The sequence below is a fragment of the Salvelinus sp. IW2-2015 genome, linkage group LG24 (assembly GCF_002910315.2).
Source record: "Salvelinus sp. IW2-2015 linkage group LG24, ASM291031v2, whole genome shotgun sequence".
NCBI classification, from domain to species: Eukaryota; Metazoa; Chordata; class Actinopteri; order Salmoniformes; family Salmonidae; genus Salvelinus; species Salvelinus sp. IW2-2015.
In genome coordinates this window covers 10,254,120-10,272,906 of record NC_036864.1, presented here as the reverse complement: position 1 = coordinate 10,272,906, position 18,787 = coordinate 10,254,120, and the positions used below count along the sequence as shown (strand labels likewise).

Below are 18,787 nucleotides of genomic sequence, written 5' to 3'. Positions count from 1 at the left end.
ATCCTTGATTGTCTATATTTATTTTGTTTAACTAGGCAGGTCAGTTAAGAACAAATTCTTATTTACAATGACGGCCTACACCGGACAATGCTGGGCCAATTGTGCGCCACCCAATCACGGCTGGTTGTGATACAGCCTGATTCGAACCAGGCTGTAGTGACGCCTCTAGCACTGAGATGCAGTGTCTTACGCCACTCGGGAGCCCACTGTTCCTACACAACCTTGCAGGCGTCCAGTAGATTCTATCAGAGGAAAAGGCAAAGCAAGAGATTTCACCCTCACCAAAATCTGTCCAAAGCATTTCTATGGGCAACGACTGCCATTGTTAGGGGGGAGACATGAGCGTCTCGTCATTATATACAAATCTTGAGTCTAGTAGGCAGCCATTATGTATGCCCTATTTAGTCAAGTGAAAGGGGATTGTGTGAGGGATACAGCATGGTAGGAGCCTTAACTGAATTAAGTGGTGCAGATTTTAAAAAAGTACACAAGAAATTAGTGTTTTCTTAGAAAAATGAAAATATATTCTCATGAGGTAATTCTCTAAAAATTGAGGTAAGAATTTGCATAGTATCACTTCCATAAATGTGTACACACCCGAGGCAGTATGAGCACAATGCCAACAAACATCGGGTGGAAATGTGCTTTGAATTCTCCCCAAAAGGTGAATCTAGAGATGAACAGCATTTAGGTTGAGAGCAGTTAAGCTAGTACCAGCATGGAGATCTCTCACAAACACACAGCAAGGATCTACTTGCATCAGTCTGGCTATTTTATACTTACATTATACAGAGCCAACTATATTGTGTGAACACATATGCTGGTATACACACACACACACACACACACACACACACACACACACACAGGAGAGACGGGTCAGACCTGCTGGTGATTCCAAACAACTAGAGGGGGAAGGAATCAATTACAAAACTATAAAAATCGAACAGTCAGTGGCCCTGTTTTTTCTTCTTCTTTTAAACAACTTTTGTGAAACATCCTCGATGTTCAAGTATACAAAAATACATTCAATATTCTAAATGCTGGCCTGGGTAGGACTGCATTTCACAGTCTCTGCTACAAAGAACTGATACCAAATACACTTCTGGCAAAGGAACTACAAAAATAGATATGTTCTGATAACGAAGGGCACTTTTCTATGACAATTATGACTGTGGCAGCCGCATCTGCTGTAGGGATGCCAACCAAAAGTTAGGCGGCAACAGGCCTAAAAACACCAGCACCACATTCTGAACAGAGGGCATTATTCAGCTAAAAACAAACATCCCTTTGGAAACTGGTTATAAAATAGATTTTCCAAAACCAGTCAAAGAATATATCTTGCAAATGTTCTGTAATTGTTTTTGGAGAAGCTGAGATACTTTTTAAACGTTTCCCTCGTGCTTTGGCGTGAGGTCAGTAGTCAATTATGAACCATTTCCTGACCGACCAGACTTACTACAGAGAGCGATACCAAAGATGGTGGATAAATTAAGATGAACCAGAAGATAGGAGCGAGGGAGGTGTCTCGCTTCCCCTTACGTCTCTGGCGAAACTAAAGGGGTTAAACTCTAAAAATACTATTTATGGAGGGAATTATCTGTTTCAGTCTACATTCCAGCTGAGAATTTGACTGACTGACATCCCTTAGTCAACTGTCTAAAGTGGCTGTGAGAAACATTTTAGTTGATTCAAATCGTTTGAGAAAAATAAAAACAGCACAGAAGAGCAGAAGGTTGACACCTGAATAAATCTGAACTAGATTACAGTCACACCTGGCCAAAGTCTGTCTCTACTCCTGTAAAGGCGTGTCTATAATACAACGCACAACTTGGCTGATACTCTTGATAAAATAAACCTGTACACTATCAAACATGTTTTCCTTTTCTTTTAAAACGCATATAAAACAACATGTACAAGAAATTCACAAAGACAAAAAGAAATGTCCTTTGAGACTGTCCTTTGTGTCTTTTAGAAAAATAAATGATAAAATTATCATTCCTCCCCCCAGAGGAGATAAAATGAACACAAAGAAAGAGCGTGAGAGAGGGGGGGTTGAGATGTTTTGGTGGTGGTGGTAATGCTGATGATGTCATGTCACTGGACTGCTGAGGTACAAAGGAGGAGGGTTTGGGGCGGGGCTCAGTGGGTCCTGGTCCTGAGTGAAGCGCTGCGTGTAGAAGAGTATGTAGGCCTGGGCACCACATACCTCCTCCACAGAACACACGTTCAGCTTAGAGTCATTACAGTGGACCCAGAACCCTGACAGAGGGAGAAGAGAGAAAGGGTATTAGATGTAGGTCAATTCCAAGAAAATGTATCAAGAGAAGGTTGTGTGTGTCACCTTTGTATTTGTAATCTTTTACATAAAAATGTATTTTGTTAGTGAGTGAGACTTACTTCCTTCTTTGTTGTAGCAGTAGGCAGTGTAGTGGCCAGAGCCGAAGCCCTTCCCATGATGCATCACCACAGCGGACAGTTCATACAGGAAGTGTTTGGGGCTCGGGGAGCCGGCAGGGGCGGGACTGGAGCATGGCGAGCCCTTGGGGGAGGGGTCTCTGCAGCAGTATGGCTCCATGTTGAGGAGCTGGTCAAAGCTGACGTGGACCCCGATCTTCTCCCTGTGGTTTCTCCCAGACCACCTGACAACCAATCACAAGCACATCAACAGACCAAATCACCAAATAAGACAGCTAGGGTGTTTCAAATGCATGGTTGTGTTATGGTTCTTGAGCAGTTGCTATGTGCTCAATGGTTACCTGCAGTGTTTGAGGTGCATGGGTCTGTTATAGTCATCGTGTGGTCATAATGCGGTCAGTACCTGAAGCGTTTGAGGTGCAGGCGCAGGACCTGAGGCAGTTTGTGAACCATCAGCTGTTTCTGAGCTTCAGTCAGGATGACAGGCTTGGAGGAGAACCTCCGCCGCTTACCTAGAGACAAGAGTGAGCATTAACCCACACTAACTCAACTTGCACACTAGAGGGACACCTCAGACAGTGCCAGAGTAGTGAGGAGTTGAGCGTGTGGAAATACCGCTCATCACTCATGGAGCAGTGCTTACCTCCTTGAAAGAGAATATGCCAGGCCTATTGAGCCAAAACCAATGATGGCCTATTGTATAGATAATAGAACAAAAATGAACTAAACATTTAACCCAGAGTCTTTGCCCTGTCTAAGTGAGTGAGGTTCGGGTGGTTTTACTACAGTAACCCCGGGCATCACAGGATCATTTAGCTATTTGATTTGGAATTTTAAGACCCGTTGGACTATAATTATAATTTTGGGGGGGGACCTTCATTCTATTAGCCCATACAAACGCATTGAATAACATTCACTACATGGAACAGATAGTTCCCAAAAATATATAAAAATGTAATTTGTTCTGAAGTATCTGTCCTATATCTGAGATATAAGATCAGGAAACATTTGATATTATTACGGTATATATATATATATTTTTTTAAAACATGTATTTAACCCCTTATTTTTGGCTCTAAATACTGTCTAAGCCGGGGTGGGGGGTTCTACTAAGCTATATGGAATTGTTTAAAGTGTCATACCAAGGATCCTTTTGCTACTTGATTTGGAATTTTAAGACCCCTTGAAGTATCAACACAATTTATACATCTTTTTAATGAAAAACATGTTTTGGCCTTACTGCTATTAGCCCATACAAACGCAATGAATAACAGATTCACTACATGGAACAAATATTCACTACATGGAACAAATAGTCCCCCCCCAAAAAAAAAATCTAAAGGAAGTTTGTTTTTAAATGTCTGTCCTATATCTGAGAGTTATAAGAAAGATCAGCAAACATTTTTTATTATTTTTTWTTWTTTTTTTTACATGTATTTAACACCTTATTTTTGGCACTAAACGGTCTCCATATATACTTCCACTCATTTTTTCATCTGGTACCGGGGGACCTTTAGACGAGTCGTGAGGCCTGTGGGCTTCCTAGAGCAAAACAACCAACCTAGTCGTGAGAGTCTCACCTTCGCACAGAAGGGTCATATTAGTGTGTAGCCCAAACTGTTTGGATGCTACAGACAGAAGTTGGCAGATCGGCTGTACCGACTTCAGACGAGTCCCAAGCAGTTTGTGGGGGTCATAGAGCAAAACTGAGAACAACATCATGTACGTGAGAGGGGTCATCTGTCCATAGAGGGGTCGTAATAGTTTGAGCGCCAAACCGTTCACACGCTACAGACGATTTTGTGTGAAGACCAATTTCCGGGATATCTCATGGTGAGAAACACCGCTCTTAGCTCTGTCACCCTTCACCGCAGATGCGGAAATGCGACATAGGCAGATGCAGTGGATGGAGACGCATCCAATGCCACAAAAACTATCTAGCTTAAACAGATTTTTATGGGAACTTTTGTATTATGCTAATAAGATTTCCACAGGGCGCGGAAATCGACCTTAGGGGGTTTAAGAGATCAATTTTTTTGTTTATAAATACTTTGCTACAATGACACACTTAGCTAGTTACCAAACTCATTCCTTTCTGTTAGCGTGTGCACGTACTAAGTACACCATCATGCTTTCGGGATACCTGTCTTCAGATTCCCCAGTGATTCTTTAGTTGTGGACACTACATCACTGCACTCCCTCTCTTGCTCCTCATCTTTGTAAGGCACCTTGATTTTTCACCTGTGTGTTTTATCAGTTCCTTTCTGAAAATATTTAGCATACTAGATAACAGTAACTAAAGCAAGGGGATAATGCAGCACACAAGTAGACTACAAATGCATGCTGGTCCGGGCATGCCCTGAGCTTGTGAAGTGAGCGCTACTGGAGCGAAATTGGAGTGGGCGAGAAGGCCAACGCTCCAGCCTTTGGGAAACTCGCTCAAGTCAAATTTAGCATGCTCCGCTCCAGCTCCGGCCACATGCTCTGGACAGGGCTATGTGAATACTCACTCAGTCTAACTATAGCACTGAATGGTAGTTTGACATGCAGACAGAAAAATCGAGAAAACTAACTGCTTTGGCAAAATTACTGTACCTCTAACAAACATACCATTGAATGAATGCGTGTTTGTGTGTGCTCACTGTGTACGTTTGTGTATGTGTGCCTCTGTCACTCACTGTTGCACTGGTCGCAGGCGTAGATGTTGCCCTCCAGGGCTTCGGTCTCCGTGAACTTGGCCAGCATCTCCGTCAGCTGGCACGAGACCTGCGCTGCGCTCTCCCGGCTGTTGCTGTGGTAACGCTCGGGGAACTCCAGCGATAGGTCCCAGAAAGGTTCCACCGTGTTGGAGCGGTGGTCACATGCTAGACACGTCACCTGATGGAGGGGGAAGAGAAGAGAGAGAAAGAGGTGGGGCAGAGAGAGAGGGAGAAAGAGAGAGTTGGGGGGGGCGAAAGAGTGAGAAATTGAGGATGAAAGAGAGTTGTGTGAAGGCAAGCCAAGGGCAGCTGAGCTAACTAACGCAATAGCACACACAGGAACTGGATTGTCTGAGATACACAGCTTTAGAAACACTGCCCCCCCACTCACACACACACCCTTGTTAGGAAAGAGCAGGTGTGGGTGTATGCTCAGAGAACTCAAGACACTCCTCTCTTTCACACACCGAAGCAGAAAGTACACACGTTCAGTCACACTCACGCACTCTCTTACGGGTAAATCGATTTGAATTCAATCACTTTTAGAGAGCATCCCTTTTGATTTAAAAACAAACCTTTCCATACACGTTTGGCCATGGAAGAAGTGGTCTGAAATAGATTTTTGGACCTGAAAACATTCAGGAGATAAAAGGTGTTCAAAGTTTTGCATACCCCACCCTACAGGGTGAGACATCCATGTCTTTATCACTGGGAAAGATAAATGGTTGAGTTTTATATAATTTAAAATGCTTACAAACAGGGTCGTGAAACTATTTTATAATTTCTTTAAAAATATACACTACCATTCAAAAGTTTGGGGTCATGTAGAAATTCCCTTGTTTTTGAAAGAAAAGCACATATTTTGTCCATTAAAATAACCTCAAATTGATCAGAAATACAGTGTAGACATTGTTAATGTTGTAAATGACCTTGAAGGCCAGCATCCCCGATTCGCCTCTTCACTGTTGACGTTGAGTGGTGTTGTGTGGGTACTATTTAATGAAGCTGCCAGTTGACTTGTGAGGCGTCTATTTCTYAAACTAGACATTCTAATGTACTTTTCATCTTGCTCAGTTGTGCACCGGGGCCTCCCACTCCTCTTTCTATTCTGGTTAGAGCCAGTTTGCGCTGTTCTGTGAAGGGAGTAGTACACCTTACTGTACGAGATCTTCAGTTTCTTGTCAATTTCTCACATGGAATAGCCTTCATTTCTCAGAACAAGAACAGACTGACGAGTTTCAGAAGAAAGTCTTTGTTTCTGGCCATTTTGAGCCTATAATCGAACCCACAAATGCTGATGCTCCAGATACTTAACTAGTCTAAAGAAGAACAGTTTTATTGCTTCTTTAATCAGAACAGTTTTCAGCTGTGCTAACATAATTGCAAACAGGTTTTCTAATGATCAATTAGCATTTTAAAATGATAAACTTGGATTAGCTAACACAACGTGCCATTGGAACACAGGAGTGATGGTTGCTGATAATGGGCCTCTGTATGCCTATGTAGATATTCCATTAATAACTTGTTATGGCTGCATCCCTTGTTCTCAATTTCCGCCTGAAGAAATACCCTAATCTAACTGCCTGTAGCTCAGCCCCAGAGGCAAGGATATGCATATTCTTGGTATCATTTGAATGGAAACATTCTGAAGTTTGTGGAAATGTTAATTGAATRTAGGAGAATATAACACAGTAGATCTGGTGGAAGAAAAGAGAAAGAAAGAGCATACGTTTTTTATTGTTGTAGCATCATCTTTCACATGTACTATAATAGCCACAGTTAGATAGGATGCTGGAGATAATTTTGATGGATAACACAAGAGGTCAACTGTAGGTGTGAAAAGTTTCAGACTGATAACTTCAGGAATGGGCGAGCTACATGACATTTAGCATGAAGTCACCCAGGTGTCCCACACAAGTTGCCCAAATGTACCCAAGTGGCCGAATTGGTGAAATTACCTATAACTATATACAACAGTGCAAATAACTATATACAACATATCAAAAAGCAATTCTAACACACAACAAAAAAATATATTAGAATAAATAAATAAAAACGGGGGTAGGCCCTTGGAAGTCCTCTACACAATATTTTGCTGCCTGTCAAGTCCCATAGCAGTCTTTTCTGATGTAAAGCAGAGGCAAACTGAACAAGTGGTGGCAGGTGATGGGGACTTCATGCGACACAGAACACAACGACGCCTCCATGCTTTGCCCTTTTGGCCCTGAGGCACAGTCATGCCTGCAGTAATGAACTGTGGCATATGAACACATATGTGTGTGTGTTGCTGTTCTACTCCATTCCATTTGAATAAAAAATGAAAATAATATATAATATATATATATATATATCTGACATACACACCCAAACAAACAAACACAAACAAACAACACACACAGGTTATGGATCGTACACATACATACACACAGACACACTATAGCCAATGTGTACTTTACACATTTCATTGCAAATTGCAAAAAAAATCTAAAAAATATTGTGCAATTTTTTAAATATATATTTTATATTTCATAAAACGCATTAGCACTTAATAGTCTAGAAGTACGGTCCTTCCTTGCAGAAACAGCTCCTCAATGTTTGGATCATAAATGTGTTCACTCAAAGATTCCTCAAACAAAAAATCTGTCTCACTTTCCCGATCAATCTTCTTCTATAATCTGGTGCAAATCTGTATACATAGACTTGGACTTCGCTTTCCCTGATTTATTCGCCATGATTTATTCGCCAAAAACACTTTCCAAAACACCGCTGTGCGTAACAAGCGTGACTGCAAATAGTCTGTTGGTCAATGGCGAGAATGTTTTTCGTTACGCGTGCGTTTACAAACAAGGGATGGTGGTCCAACCATAACCATCAATACTGGCGTTTACCTCAGCTCATTGGCTATCTACCCAGCTAGATTTCAAGAAGATCAGTGTCATTGGCAGAAATACAGTCAATCAACGAAGCTTGGCTAATATTATTGGTGCGCAATGAACTCATTGCTCGTTGTCTTCAAATCAGTTCACTTCCAGTCAATACACCCCGCAAAAAAAACAATAAAGTTTGGCTGTGTTACAAATATCCAGAAGATTGCAATGGAACCAACCATGACTAGATAAACAATTGTTTAGTGTGTAATTACGTCGAATGCTCCGTAAAAAGTTGATAGAGATGGAAATCACAACACAAACGGTTTACAAAATGTTTCGTTTTAGGCTATAAAAATGGATTTTATCAAAGAAAACGGCACTTCCTTTGATCACTGGGACCCTCAGGAAGAGAAATAAGAGCAAGATATCAGAATGTAAGTCATAATTTTACCTTCAGATGTGAATTTGTCAAAACTGTCCTGGCGGAAAATGTTTGTTATTGTTGATCGCTCTTCTCAAACAAAAGCATGGCATTTGTTCTCTGTAATAGCTATTTTAAATCGGAAAACGTAGTTTGATTACCAAGATTCTAATCTTTTGAAGGATGTAAGACACTTGCATTTTCAAGAATGTTTAATGTTACGACGTTGTATTTTTAGTTAGTCACTCTGAAATTTCCCCGGATGTTGATCCCTGTACAGGGATCGCAGCCATAAGAGGTTCTTATGGCTGAGGGCGCTATTTTCACATTCGGATGAAAAGCGTGCCCAGAGTAAACTGCCTGCTACTCAGGCCCAGAAGCTAAGATATGCATATTATTAGTAGATTTGGATAGAAAACACTCTGAAGTTTATAAAACTGTTTGAATGTTGTCTGTGAGTATAACATAATTCATATGGCAGGCGAAAACCTGAGAAAAAATCCAACAAGGAAGTGGGAAATCTGAGGTTTGTAGGTTTTCAAGTCTTTGCCTATCCATGATACAGTGTAAATTTGGTCCGATTGCACTTCCTAAGGCTTCCACTAGATGTCAACAGTCTAGAACCTTGTTTCRGGCTTCTACTGTGAGGGGGGAGAGAATAAGAGCTGTTTGACTAAGGGGTCTGGCAGAATGCCATGAGCTAAGTCAGGCGCGCGGCCGTGAGAATGAGCTCTGTTCCTTTTCATTTCTAAAGACAAAGGAATTGTCCGGTTGAAACATTATTGAAGATTTATGATAAAAAATTTAACACACCTGCTCCCCATTCACACCTGAGACCTTGTAACACTAACGAGTCACATGACACCGGGGAGGGAAAATGGCTAATTGGGCCCAATTTGGACATTTTCACTTAGGGGTGTACTCACTTTTGTTGCCAGCGGTTTAGACATTAATGGCTGTGTGTTGAGTTATTTTGAGGGGACAGCAAATGTACACTGTTATACAAGCTGTGCACTCACTACTTTACATTGTAGCAAAGTGTCATTTCTTCAGTGTCACATGAAAAGATATACTCAAATATTTACAAAAATGTGAGCGGTGTACTCACTTTTGTGATATACTGTATATGTAACTTTGCTGGTTGCATCCCATTTCCCAAATCATTAATAAAAATTGAGAACAACACAGGAGCTAAAATGGAACCCTGGGGCACAGCTCTACTAATCTCAAGAAAGCTAGACTTGTGATTGTCAGTATATACACATTGTGTTCTGTCAGAAAGATGGTTCCTAAACCAATTTACTGCCCCTTCACTGAGACCAATGTTTCTGAGTCTAGCTAGCAACAATTAATGGTCAACTGAATCAAATGCCTTTGATAAATCCACAAACAGAGCAACACAATGTTGCTTTTTATTAAGTGCATTTATAATGTCATTTACCACTGCCATAGCTGCAGTTGTGGTACTATGCCCCGATCTAAAGCCAGACTGAACCTCGCTTAGTATGTTCTTTTCAATTAAGAAGTTTTTTAACTGTGAGTTCACTAGGGATTCATAGACTTTGGCTAGGATAGGGAGTTTGGAGATAGGACGATAGTTATTAGCATCTGAGGGATCTCCACCCTTCAGTAGTGGGTGGACATAAGCTGATTTCCAAATGCTGGGTATGGAATTGGTCAAGAGGCTTAAGTTGAAAATGTGAGCAACAGGTTCTGTAATAATACCAGCTGCTATCTTTAAGAGGTAGGGGTCCAGGTTGTCTGGACCTGCATACTTTTTAGTGTCTATAGCCTTTAGTGCTTTACAGACCTCAGTATAAGAAACAGGCTCCAAGTTAAAATGGTTCACACGAGGGCCTATATCATAGTTGACTGGAACAGAGCTTACATTAGAGGCCTGGGCCCCACCATTATCAAAAACTGAACCAGCAGATATGAAGTGATTGTTAAAAACCCCTACAAAATCAGCTTCATCCTTCACTTCATTAGAATCCATCATTAAATGGTCAGGAAGGCCAGAGGATACATTAGAACATGACACTGATTTGATTAGCTTCCAGAACTTGGTAGGGTTGTTTAGGCTCTCTGTGACAGCATTTAAATAGTAATCTGATTTGGACTTCCTGATCAATCCTGTGCATTTGTTTCTTAGCGCTCTGAAGGAGGCCCAGTCAACAGGAGCATTTGTATGTCTAGCTTGAGCCCACGAGATGTATATCTTTCTAATTAATTCTGCCAAGTTACCTGAAAACCAGGGATTGTCCCCTCCACCGATTCAACATTACTTCACTGGGGAATGCTTATCCCAAATCGACACAAATGTCATATAGAAATAGTCCCAGGCAGTGTCAACATTGGGAATCAGACTTACTCTGTCAATATTAATGGTACAGATCATGTAAGAACGCTTGCTCATCAAACTGTCTAAAATGTCTTTTAAAAATATAACGTTGTTTGGCTTGGGTCATTTTTGTATTTCTAACACAAGCAATTGCACAGTGATCACTGATATCATTACAGAATATCCCAGTTGATGTGTATATGTGAGGGGTATTGATTAGCATAATGTCCAATAGCGTGGATTTGTTAGGTGCTCTGGGATTCGGTCTTGTAGGCACATTAATTAATTGAGCGAGATTCAGAGTCACACAGTTCTTTAAAAGAGTTCGATACAGATCTAAGCATGTCCCAGTTCAAATCTCCTAAAATAATGAATTCAGAGTCATTTAGCTTGTGCAGGACATCAGAAAGAGAGTTAAGTGCGTCTCCCGAAGCCAAGGGCGGTCTGTAGCAGCAGACTACAGTGATGTGGTAGTCCTTATATACGTTCACTTTAACCGCAAGCAATTCAAAATGTTTGGCTTTGGTAATCGAGAGAATTTCAGAGGTGTTAAACTCGGATATCATATCAATTCTAACCCTTTTACTCACCCGAGCCTTTCTAAAAAAACGGTGTACCCATCAATAGAAATGGACTTATTTGACACAGATTTCTTTAGCCAAGTTTCTGATAAAACCATTACGTCTGCATATTCTAAATCATGTCTATTTTTGGAAATAGACTTCTGACTTAACATGCAAGAGGCCAAAACCTGCTCTGTTTTCAAAATCATAGGGAGTCAGTAGAGATTGCAGGGTATCTACCGGCCCAGGGTTTGGTCGCACGTTACCAGAGATCAACAATAAAAGCATAACAATATATCTCAATTGCCCAATGAGTGAGGACTTGGTGGAGCCAGCACCATTGTCAATAAGATGAACTGAGTCTTTCGACACAGGAAAAAAAGTAATACAATAGTTTTTGATTTTGGAAGAATGCCATCAAGTATAGGTCCAGTTGCGTTTGAGAGTGGTACAAATGTAATTGCAGAGAGAGACCAAGTTCCTGGTGGTATTGACATGGTCTCGTCGGAGTGTTTGCAAATTGTAGGGCATAAGGCGAAGATTATTCACTCACCCATTGATCATTCAGCCTATTTAATCCAGGATGGCTTTGAGTAAAGAGCAGGCACAGTAACAGATACATAATATGGTTTTTAGAGGTCTTTCAGCACAGGTGCGCAACGACCTGTAGAGGTAGATTTTCCCACAGCGCATCAGGTTTTCCAATCCGATAACCACTTCTCTGCTCCTAGCCTTCAGTGCGCACCGGCGCTCGCGTAGCAGGCCTGCGCACAGACAGACGTTCCTGACTCAGCGAGCTCCAACTCCAGAAAGGTATAGAAAAAAATAAAGGCATTCTCAATCCGAAATCTTTGTACAAGTAAATTTCGTAAAAATAGAGACTGAGATCTAAAAATAATAGTTGTTATATACAGCACCCACCTTCGCATAAAAAGTATTTGCTTCTGTAAACAGGATCAGGGTCACAGGATCACACAAACGGATAGACTGATTGGCTAACATCTTGGAGAATTGCCGCAAATGGAGGATTCTTTGACGAAAGCAAAGTTTGAAGGACAATTATTATTTCAATTAAAAATCATTATTTTTAACCTTGTCAACATCTTGACTATATTTCCTATTCATTTTGCAACTCATTTCATGTATGTTTTCATGGAAAACAAAGAAATTTCTGTGACCCCAAACTTTTGAACGGTAGAGGTTAAAAAATGTCAATAACAAAACAAAAATCAAGTAATAATAAAGTAGTTTGACAACGCTTTTTGTAAACTTTAAAATGATATAAATACCAACCATTTATCTTTTCCATTTTTTTATTTTATTTTACCTTTATTTAACTAGGCAAGTCAGTTAAGAACAAATTCTTATTTTCAATGACGGCCTAGGAACAGTGGGTTAACTGCCTGTTCAGGGGCAGAACGACAGATTTGTACCTTGTCAGGATTTGAACTTGCAACCTTTCGGTTACTAGTCCAACGCTCTAACCACTAAGCTACCCTGCCACCCATTGATGAAGACMTGGATGTCTCTTGGTATGGTATGAGACATCCAGGGGTCAACTTCGAGCACTTTTATCTCGAGTGTTTTGGCATTTGGGTCCAAAAAGTCACTTTCTGAGCCGTTCTACAATGGGCAAGTATGGAAGGTTTCGTTCAAATCAAAAGAGGTTCTGTCGAAAAGTTTATGAATTCAAATGGATTTACCCTTCCATTAACTATTAAAATGACAGAGCTTCAGAATGTGTTGATCTGCCATTGAAATGTCCCCATTTCTTGATTGGAGCCAAGCACATTTAGACAGTATCATTTTGGCATATTGTATTTTATATATTTATTTTATATTACTATCAAGACAAAAATGTGGTAACAGTCACGCACAATGTGCAGTAAAACCTCCCATCCAAATCCCTCCAGTAAGATCACTACTAATAAATGTAAAGGCCCTTTAATCCCTTTTAAACCATGTCCAGACTGGTGAATTGCAAAAGTGTGTGTGTTTATCAGTATAAAAGTGTGTATCAGTCTGTGTATATCTGTGTTTGGGAGAGTGTGTGCCTCTCTCTCTCTTACCTGGCTGAGGAGCTGACCRTGGAAGATGGTGTTGACTATGCTGAGCACCTGCTTGATGAGATGTCTCTGTCCGGTTGACACACCAGCGTGCGGCGTGCGAGTCCCTGTGCTCTCCAGCTCGTGCTGCACCTTGTCAAGCAGCTCACACAGGAACTCCTGGGCATCCTGCTGGGCGTAGCCCCGGAAGGCTGGGATCAGCTGCCACACCGAGTGCAGCATGGCGAAGGGCGACACCAGCGCCCACTTGCCCGACCACATCACCTGGAAGAGTGTGTGCAGCTCATGGCACAGGGAGATATGCTTGGAGCTGGGCTCCTTGGGCTGAATCAGCTCCATGCTCCGGGCCCTGGAGGCCCCCCCGCTTAGCCCAGCACCCACCTGGGGGCCTCTCCTCTGGGCCAGCGGGGAGGACGACACAGGGCCCCCGGTGCTGGGAACCACCAGCTGGCCGTGAACAGCCGAGGCCAGCAGCTCCAGGGCCTGCGTCAGGTCCAGCCGGAGGAAACACTCCCTGAAGATGTGAAGGTGGCTCAGCACCTGCAGGATGGAGTTCATGTAGCACGTGTTGCCTAGGTTACGCAGACCCGTGACACCCGGAGTGACAGTGGGCCGCCGTTTGAGGGGCGAGTCGCCCTGTTTGGAGGGGGCACGGCGGGGGGCCGGGGAGGGGGCAGTCCGGGCTTGGGCAGAGGAGGCTCTGGGTTTGCCTTTGGTGGAGGAAGAGGGGGTTGAGTAGCGAGTGGGTTTGGGCGCGGGGGTTTTAGGGGGGCGGCCCATTCTCTTGGGGGTGTGAGTGGCGGGGCTCTGGGTTCTTGGTCGGGGGGTGAGGGGAGTCTGGGGTGTGTAAGTGGTGCTGGGGGTACGTGTTCGTGTGGGGCGGGGGGTGACAGCGGCGGCGGCAGCAGCTCTCTGACTGGCTCTCCTCAGGCGGTGGCTCTTCCTTGGTGGGGCGCTCTCCAACGCTTCCTGTAGCTGCCTCTTCAACGTCTTCCTCCTCTCCCTCAACTCCTTCCTCCTCCTCTCCTCCTCCTCTCTCTGCCTCTCCTCCTCCTCTCTCTGCCTCTCCTCCTCCTCCCTCCTCTTCCCCCCTTCCGTTAGGCTGAACCAGGTGTGGAACACTCGACCCATCAGTGCACGGCGGCGGTGCCAGAGCGCCGTGAACATGCGGTCCTCGTCCCTCAGCTGCAGTTCGCTGGAGCCGCAGGGCTGGGGGGCGTCGGGCGGAGCGCTAGCCGATCTCAAGGTGCGTCCTGAGCGGGTGGTGACCTCGTAGCGCTGGCTCTGGATGGCGCTGAGCGTGGACCGCAGCAGCTTGAGGTCTCCCGTCGCGTTGTCGTTGAGCACGTAGTCGTCACATAGGTAGCAGAAGACATAGAGCTCGTTGACCTCTATGGCCAACGGGTGGCGATGCTGCAGGAAGTGCTGCAGGGCGTGCTCCTCGATGTAGCGGCCGCACGCAACGTGGGCGCAGCCCAGGCAGGCCCACACCGACTCTGTGGTGTTGCAGTCCACGCAGTGCCACTTCTGGGGGTTGAGGATGGAGTGGTCTGGGGCCAGCCTGAGCCGCCCCACGTGCTTACACCTGTCCATCGCACACACTTGCTGGGGGGCTCAGTCCGTGTGTGTGTCTGTGGGTAGGCGAGTGTGGATGTGACACGTCCACACTGGGGCTTCAGATCACCATTGCGAGCTCAGAAACTGGGCGGTCCCACGGCATGGCTTTATCTGGGGAGGAAGAGAGAGACTGAGTGAGAAAGGCAGTTGTACAAAACTCTTTAAACTTATCTAATCTCCGCTCAGTAAAGGCCTTACCCAAATCGTATGAAGAGATCCTTTGTTTTACAAGATGCATGTTAGTGAAAACAATTGTATCAAAACCTTTTTAACCCACAACCCATTCTGGTCTTTATAATAACTTGTGGTCACGCATTTAACCAGTTAGCTCTCTAACATGGGTACTTATTGTCAAAAAAGACAGGACGATATCCTGAATGTTGACTGTGGTGATCAGATGTGGTTTTCTGCCATTACAGATTTCCTTCCTCTAATGTACCCTTTAAAACAGTTTGCATAACCCTGGGGGGTTAGGCACTTCCGTAGCACAGTTTGAAAACTGCTGGGGTTGGGGATTTCTGTTTTAGAGTCTCAGCTCCATCATCATCACCCCCCAATGAGGCCAAAGGGACTTAAGCCTGGAAAACAAAGGGGGGCTGAGCTGGGAGGGTAGAGCACCCTTTGTATGTGTACAGGCAGCCTTACAAAGAGAAAGGGGCAAGAGAAGAGATGGATATAGAAAGGGAATGGAGAAAGAGATGGATAGGAAGATCAAAAGGGAAACTAACCTCGAGGATCAGAGGATGCCAGTCCCAGCTACTGTTACCCTTCTCCATGAACCAATCTATAGTATATTTAGGAGGAGAAACAGGACAAGACCGACCCTGACTACACATGTCCAAGTTCTAAGGGGTGTTTGTTTACCATTCAAGACTCCCTGTGTATGATTTAAATAAGTAACGTTAGCTGTTACCACTGAAGGAGTTTCTGGCTGGCATGCCTTGACTGAGTCTGTCAACATTGTACCCCTTTGACTCCCACTGTTTTTATATAACATTTAATCAATGCAATTGTGGTTTTATAACCATCGACATTCGTGATACATTATTCAATTTTTTTAATCCACAATAGATCTGGTGGGCAGTTACTAGCAAGGACATTCCTTTGCTTCTGCCTAATTTTACCCAGTCAACACTGACAAATAGCGAGAGATGTGTTTTCAAACCTGCTAACTTAGCTAGCAAGCTTTCCCAAACGTGTTTACCATTTCACTAACTCACCCGACATTGGTAAATTATCCCCGCAAGACAACTTTGAAAACTAACTCTAGCTAACAATGTCACCAAAATACTGGTAACTAACCGCTCCTTCTTCTATCCGTGATGTCACTATCTATCTATAGTTATAACACGACTAACGTTACTGCTGACAAGAACCTACYCGTAAACTTATCGAGGAGGATAGCGAAGGCTCGTGCGCGCGCCTAAGGTGCCCTTGTGCTTTCTTTCTCTGTCTGGCGGCATCTATCTTCTAAATAAACACAAATCGAATATCTAGCGTAAGATAGCTAAACAATCGCTAGTAAAATAATAAAGTATCTAGCTAGTTTGTTGGCTAACGTGGTGAGTAACATAGCTAGCTACATGGCTAGCAGCAACCAAGCTAATATTGTYAAGCCAAGTCTAAATACTTTAGGGGTCAATGCGTCAGGGTTTGAATTGTTTATCAAACATGCTAGTTAGTTTTCAGAGGAATGTGTACACCATTACAACTGACACGAATTGTAAAGAAAGGCGAAAATTGAAAAAGTACCATACCTATCCTTCACGGCACTTATTCCTCTGGTACTAAAACGGTCGCCATCTTGTATCTACTCTTGTCGCGTGGTGTTGGCTCGAGCGCGTCCGCGGTAGGGTAGCGTCAAGTGTCGTTGCCTGGCTCAAGGTAGAGGCTCTCCTAACATCAGATCTAAGATCAGATTATTCTACCCCAACTCTAAACGTTATCATTGAGGTGATTATAAAACATCTGACTTTGTATCAGTGGTTAGGGGCAACCTCTAACCTACTCAGCACAGATGGCACAATTTTGTGACATAAATTCATGAAGCCAGGCCTACACAACACAATCAGAGAAAATATTTGACATAAAAGTGAAGTGGCCCTTCACATTCTATTAAGCACATTCTGCTGTTGAGTATGACATATAGACTACTGTTTGGCACTGCACTGCAAATGGCCTATTTACCTTTTTCTACACCAGTAAGGCTACTAATAAAGCAACCCAATAACAAGTTTTCTTTTCTATCACTGCTTCTGGAAAAACAATTACATTCAAAACGTATCAATGCCACAAGATGGCAGTGATGTATCAATCAATGTTCAAGTTGTGCGTTTTTTTCCTTCATTTTACCTGAGAATACGTTGCAAACATTGCATGAGAGAGTATTAGGTGTGTGTATGTGTGTTGGGTGGATGCAGGTGTAGGGCTCCATGCTGGTTAATGAGGGCATTGGGGGCTGAAGGCACACACTATAGAGATGGTATCAGAATGGGTGTCTTACATTAAACCCCAGAACTCCTGAGACATAAGTCTTAGACATGCTAACCACAACCTGAGCCTAGGACTGACTCACTCAAATATACCCAATGTTCCCAAACTCTGTCAGCAGCTCTGGCCTCATGTGGAAAATGTCCTGACACAGTGAATGTGAGGATGAGGGGATACAGTCAAGAGACATTGCCAACCGTCACTCTGCATGAAAAGGAGAGAGAGAGGATTGTTGATCACTAAACAGAAAAATAAAAAAATATGCACATGTTACTGGTGACTGGGTGCACACACAGGAATACAGTGTGACCCCTAGGTGACCTCTAGGATGACAGGGTGTGTTACCGAGAGACAGATGTCAATCAGTGTTGTGGAGCAGGAGGAAAGCCAATATAAACACACTGTATACACACACACACACACGCGTGTATGATCAATGTCTCTCACTGATCCCGTCTGATATGGAGAAGGGCTTAGCTTTCAGCAGTACCACAGGTGTGTGAGTGAGTGAGTGAGTGAGTGAGTGAGTGAGTGAGTGAGTGAGTGAGTGAGTGAGTGAGTGAGTGAAAGGTGAGTGTTTGTGTGTGTGTGGACGTGTTTAACTATACTTGTGGGGACCAGAAGTCAGAAGTATAGTAAACAAACTAAAATTGGACCAACTGGGGACATTTTGTTAGTCCCCACAAGGTCAAATGCTATTTCTAGGGGGTTTAGGGTTAAGGTTAGAATTTGTGTTAGGGTTAGAATTAGTTTTAGGGTTAGGAGCTAGGTTTAGTTTTAGGGTTAGGAGCTAGGTTTAGTTTTGGGGGTTAGGTTTAGAGGTTAGGGAAAATAGGATTTTGAATGGGACTGAATTTTGTGTCCCCACAAAGTTAGTTATACAAGACTGTGTGTATGTGTGTGTGTGTGTGAGAGAAAGAGGTACATGTATGTGTGTGTAGATCTGTCCTCCGATTCCTGTTGAATCACTGTTTTTCTCCTTCTATGTCCCGCGGCCCTAACTGAGTCTTCATGTCCACACATGTTCCCTCCCTACCCCCTCTCGCTCCCTCTTTCTCTCTCCTCTCCATCGCTCCATCTCTCACCCACACTCTACATACTCCACAAGCCAAACATAAACACACACACACACACACCTCCTGTCTGTATTGAAAAAGGTGAATACTATAGCTCTGTGAAAGTTCTATATAGTGGCGGTTTGTGGCAAGTGAAAACACAGGTGCTGGTGGGTGAGGGGAAATGGTTTACAACCAGTAAATAAAAACATTCCCCATAATTATGGTTTATGTTTGTAGCATTTAT

At 43.2% G+C, this 18,787-nt stretch overlaps 1 protein-coding gene across 2 annotated transcripts; it reads right to left on the bottom strand.

Annotated features, from left to right (window-relative positions):
- Position 1: 1 nt before the first annotated feature.
- Positions 2–16,851, bottom strand: LOC111951447 (ubiquitin carboxyl-terminal hydrolase 44). 2 transcript variants are annotated; one of them, XM_023969529.3, is made up of 6 exons: positions 16,753–16,851; positions 13,382–15,106; positions 5,097–5,295; positions 2,822–2,930; positions 2,401–2,642; positions 2–2,262 (listed from the first exon to the last, which is right to left on the bottom strand). In XM_023969529.3, exons 2-6 carry the CDS (start codon positions 14,969–14,971, stop codon positions 2,093–2,095), a joined length of 2,310 nt encoding a protein of 769 aa, XP_023825297.1. In that variant the 5' UTR covers positions 14,972–15,106; positions 16,753–16,851; the 3' UTR covers positions 2–2,092. The 2 variants fall into 2 exon arrangements, with proteins under 2 accessions (XP_023825297.1, XP_023825298.1); XM_023969530.3 differs by lacking the exon at positions 16,753–16,851 and adding an exon at positions 15,724–16,746.
- Between the last annotated feature and the right edge of the window lie 1,936 nt (positions 16,852–18,787).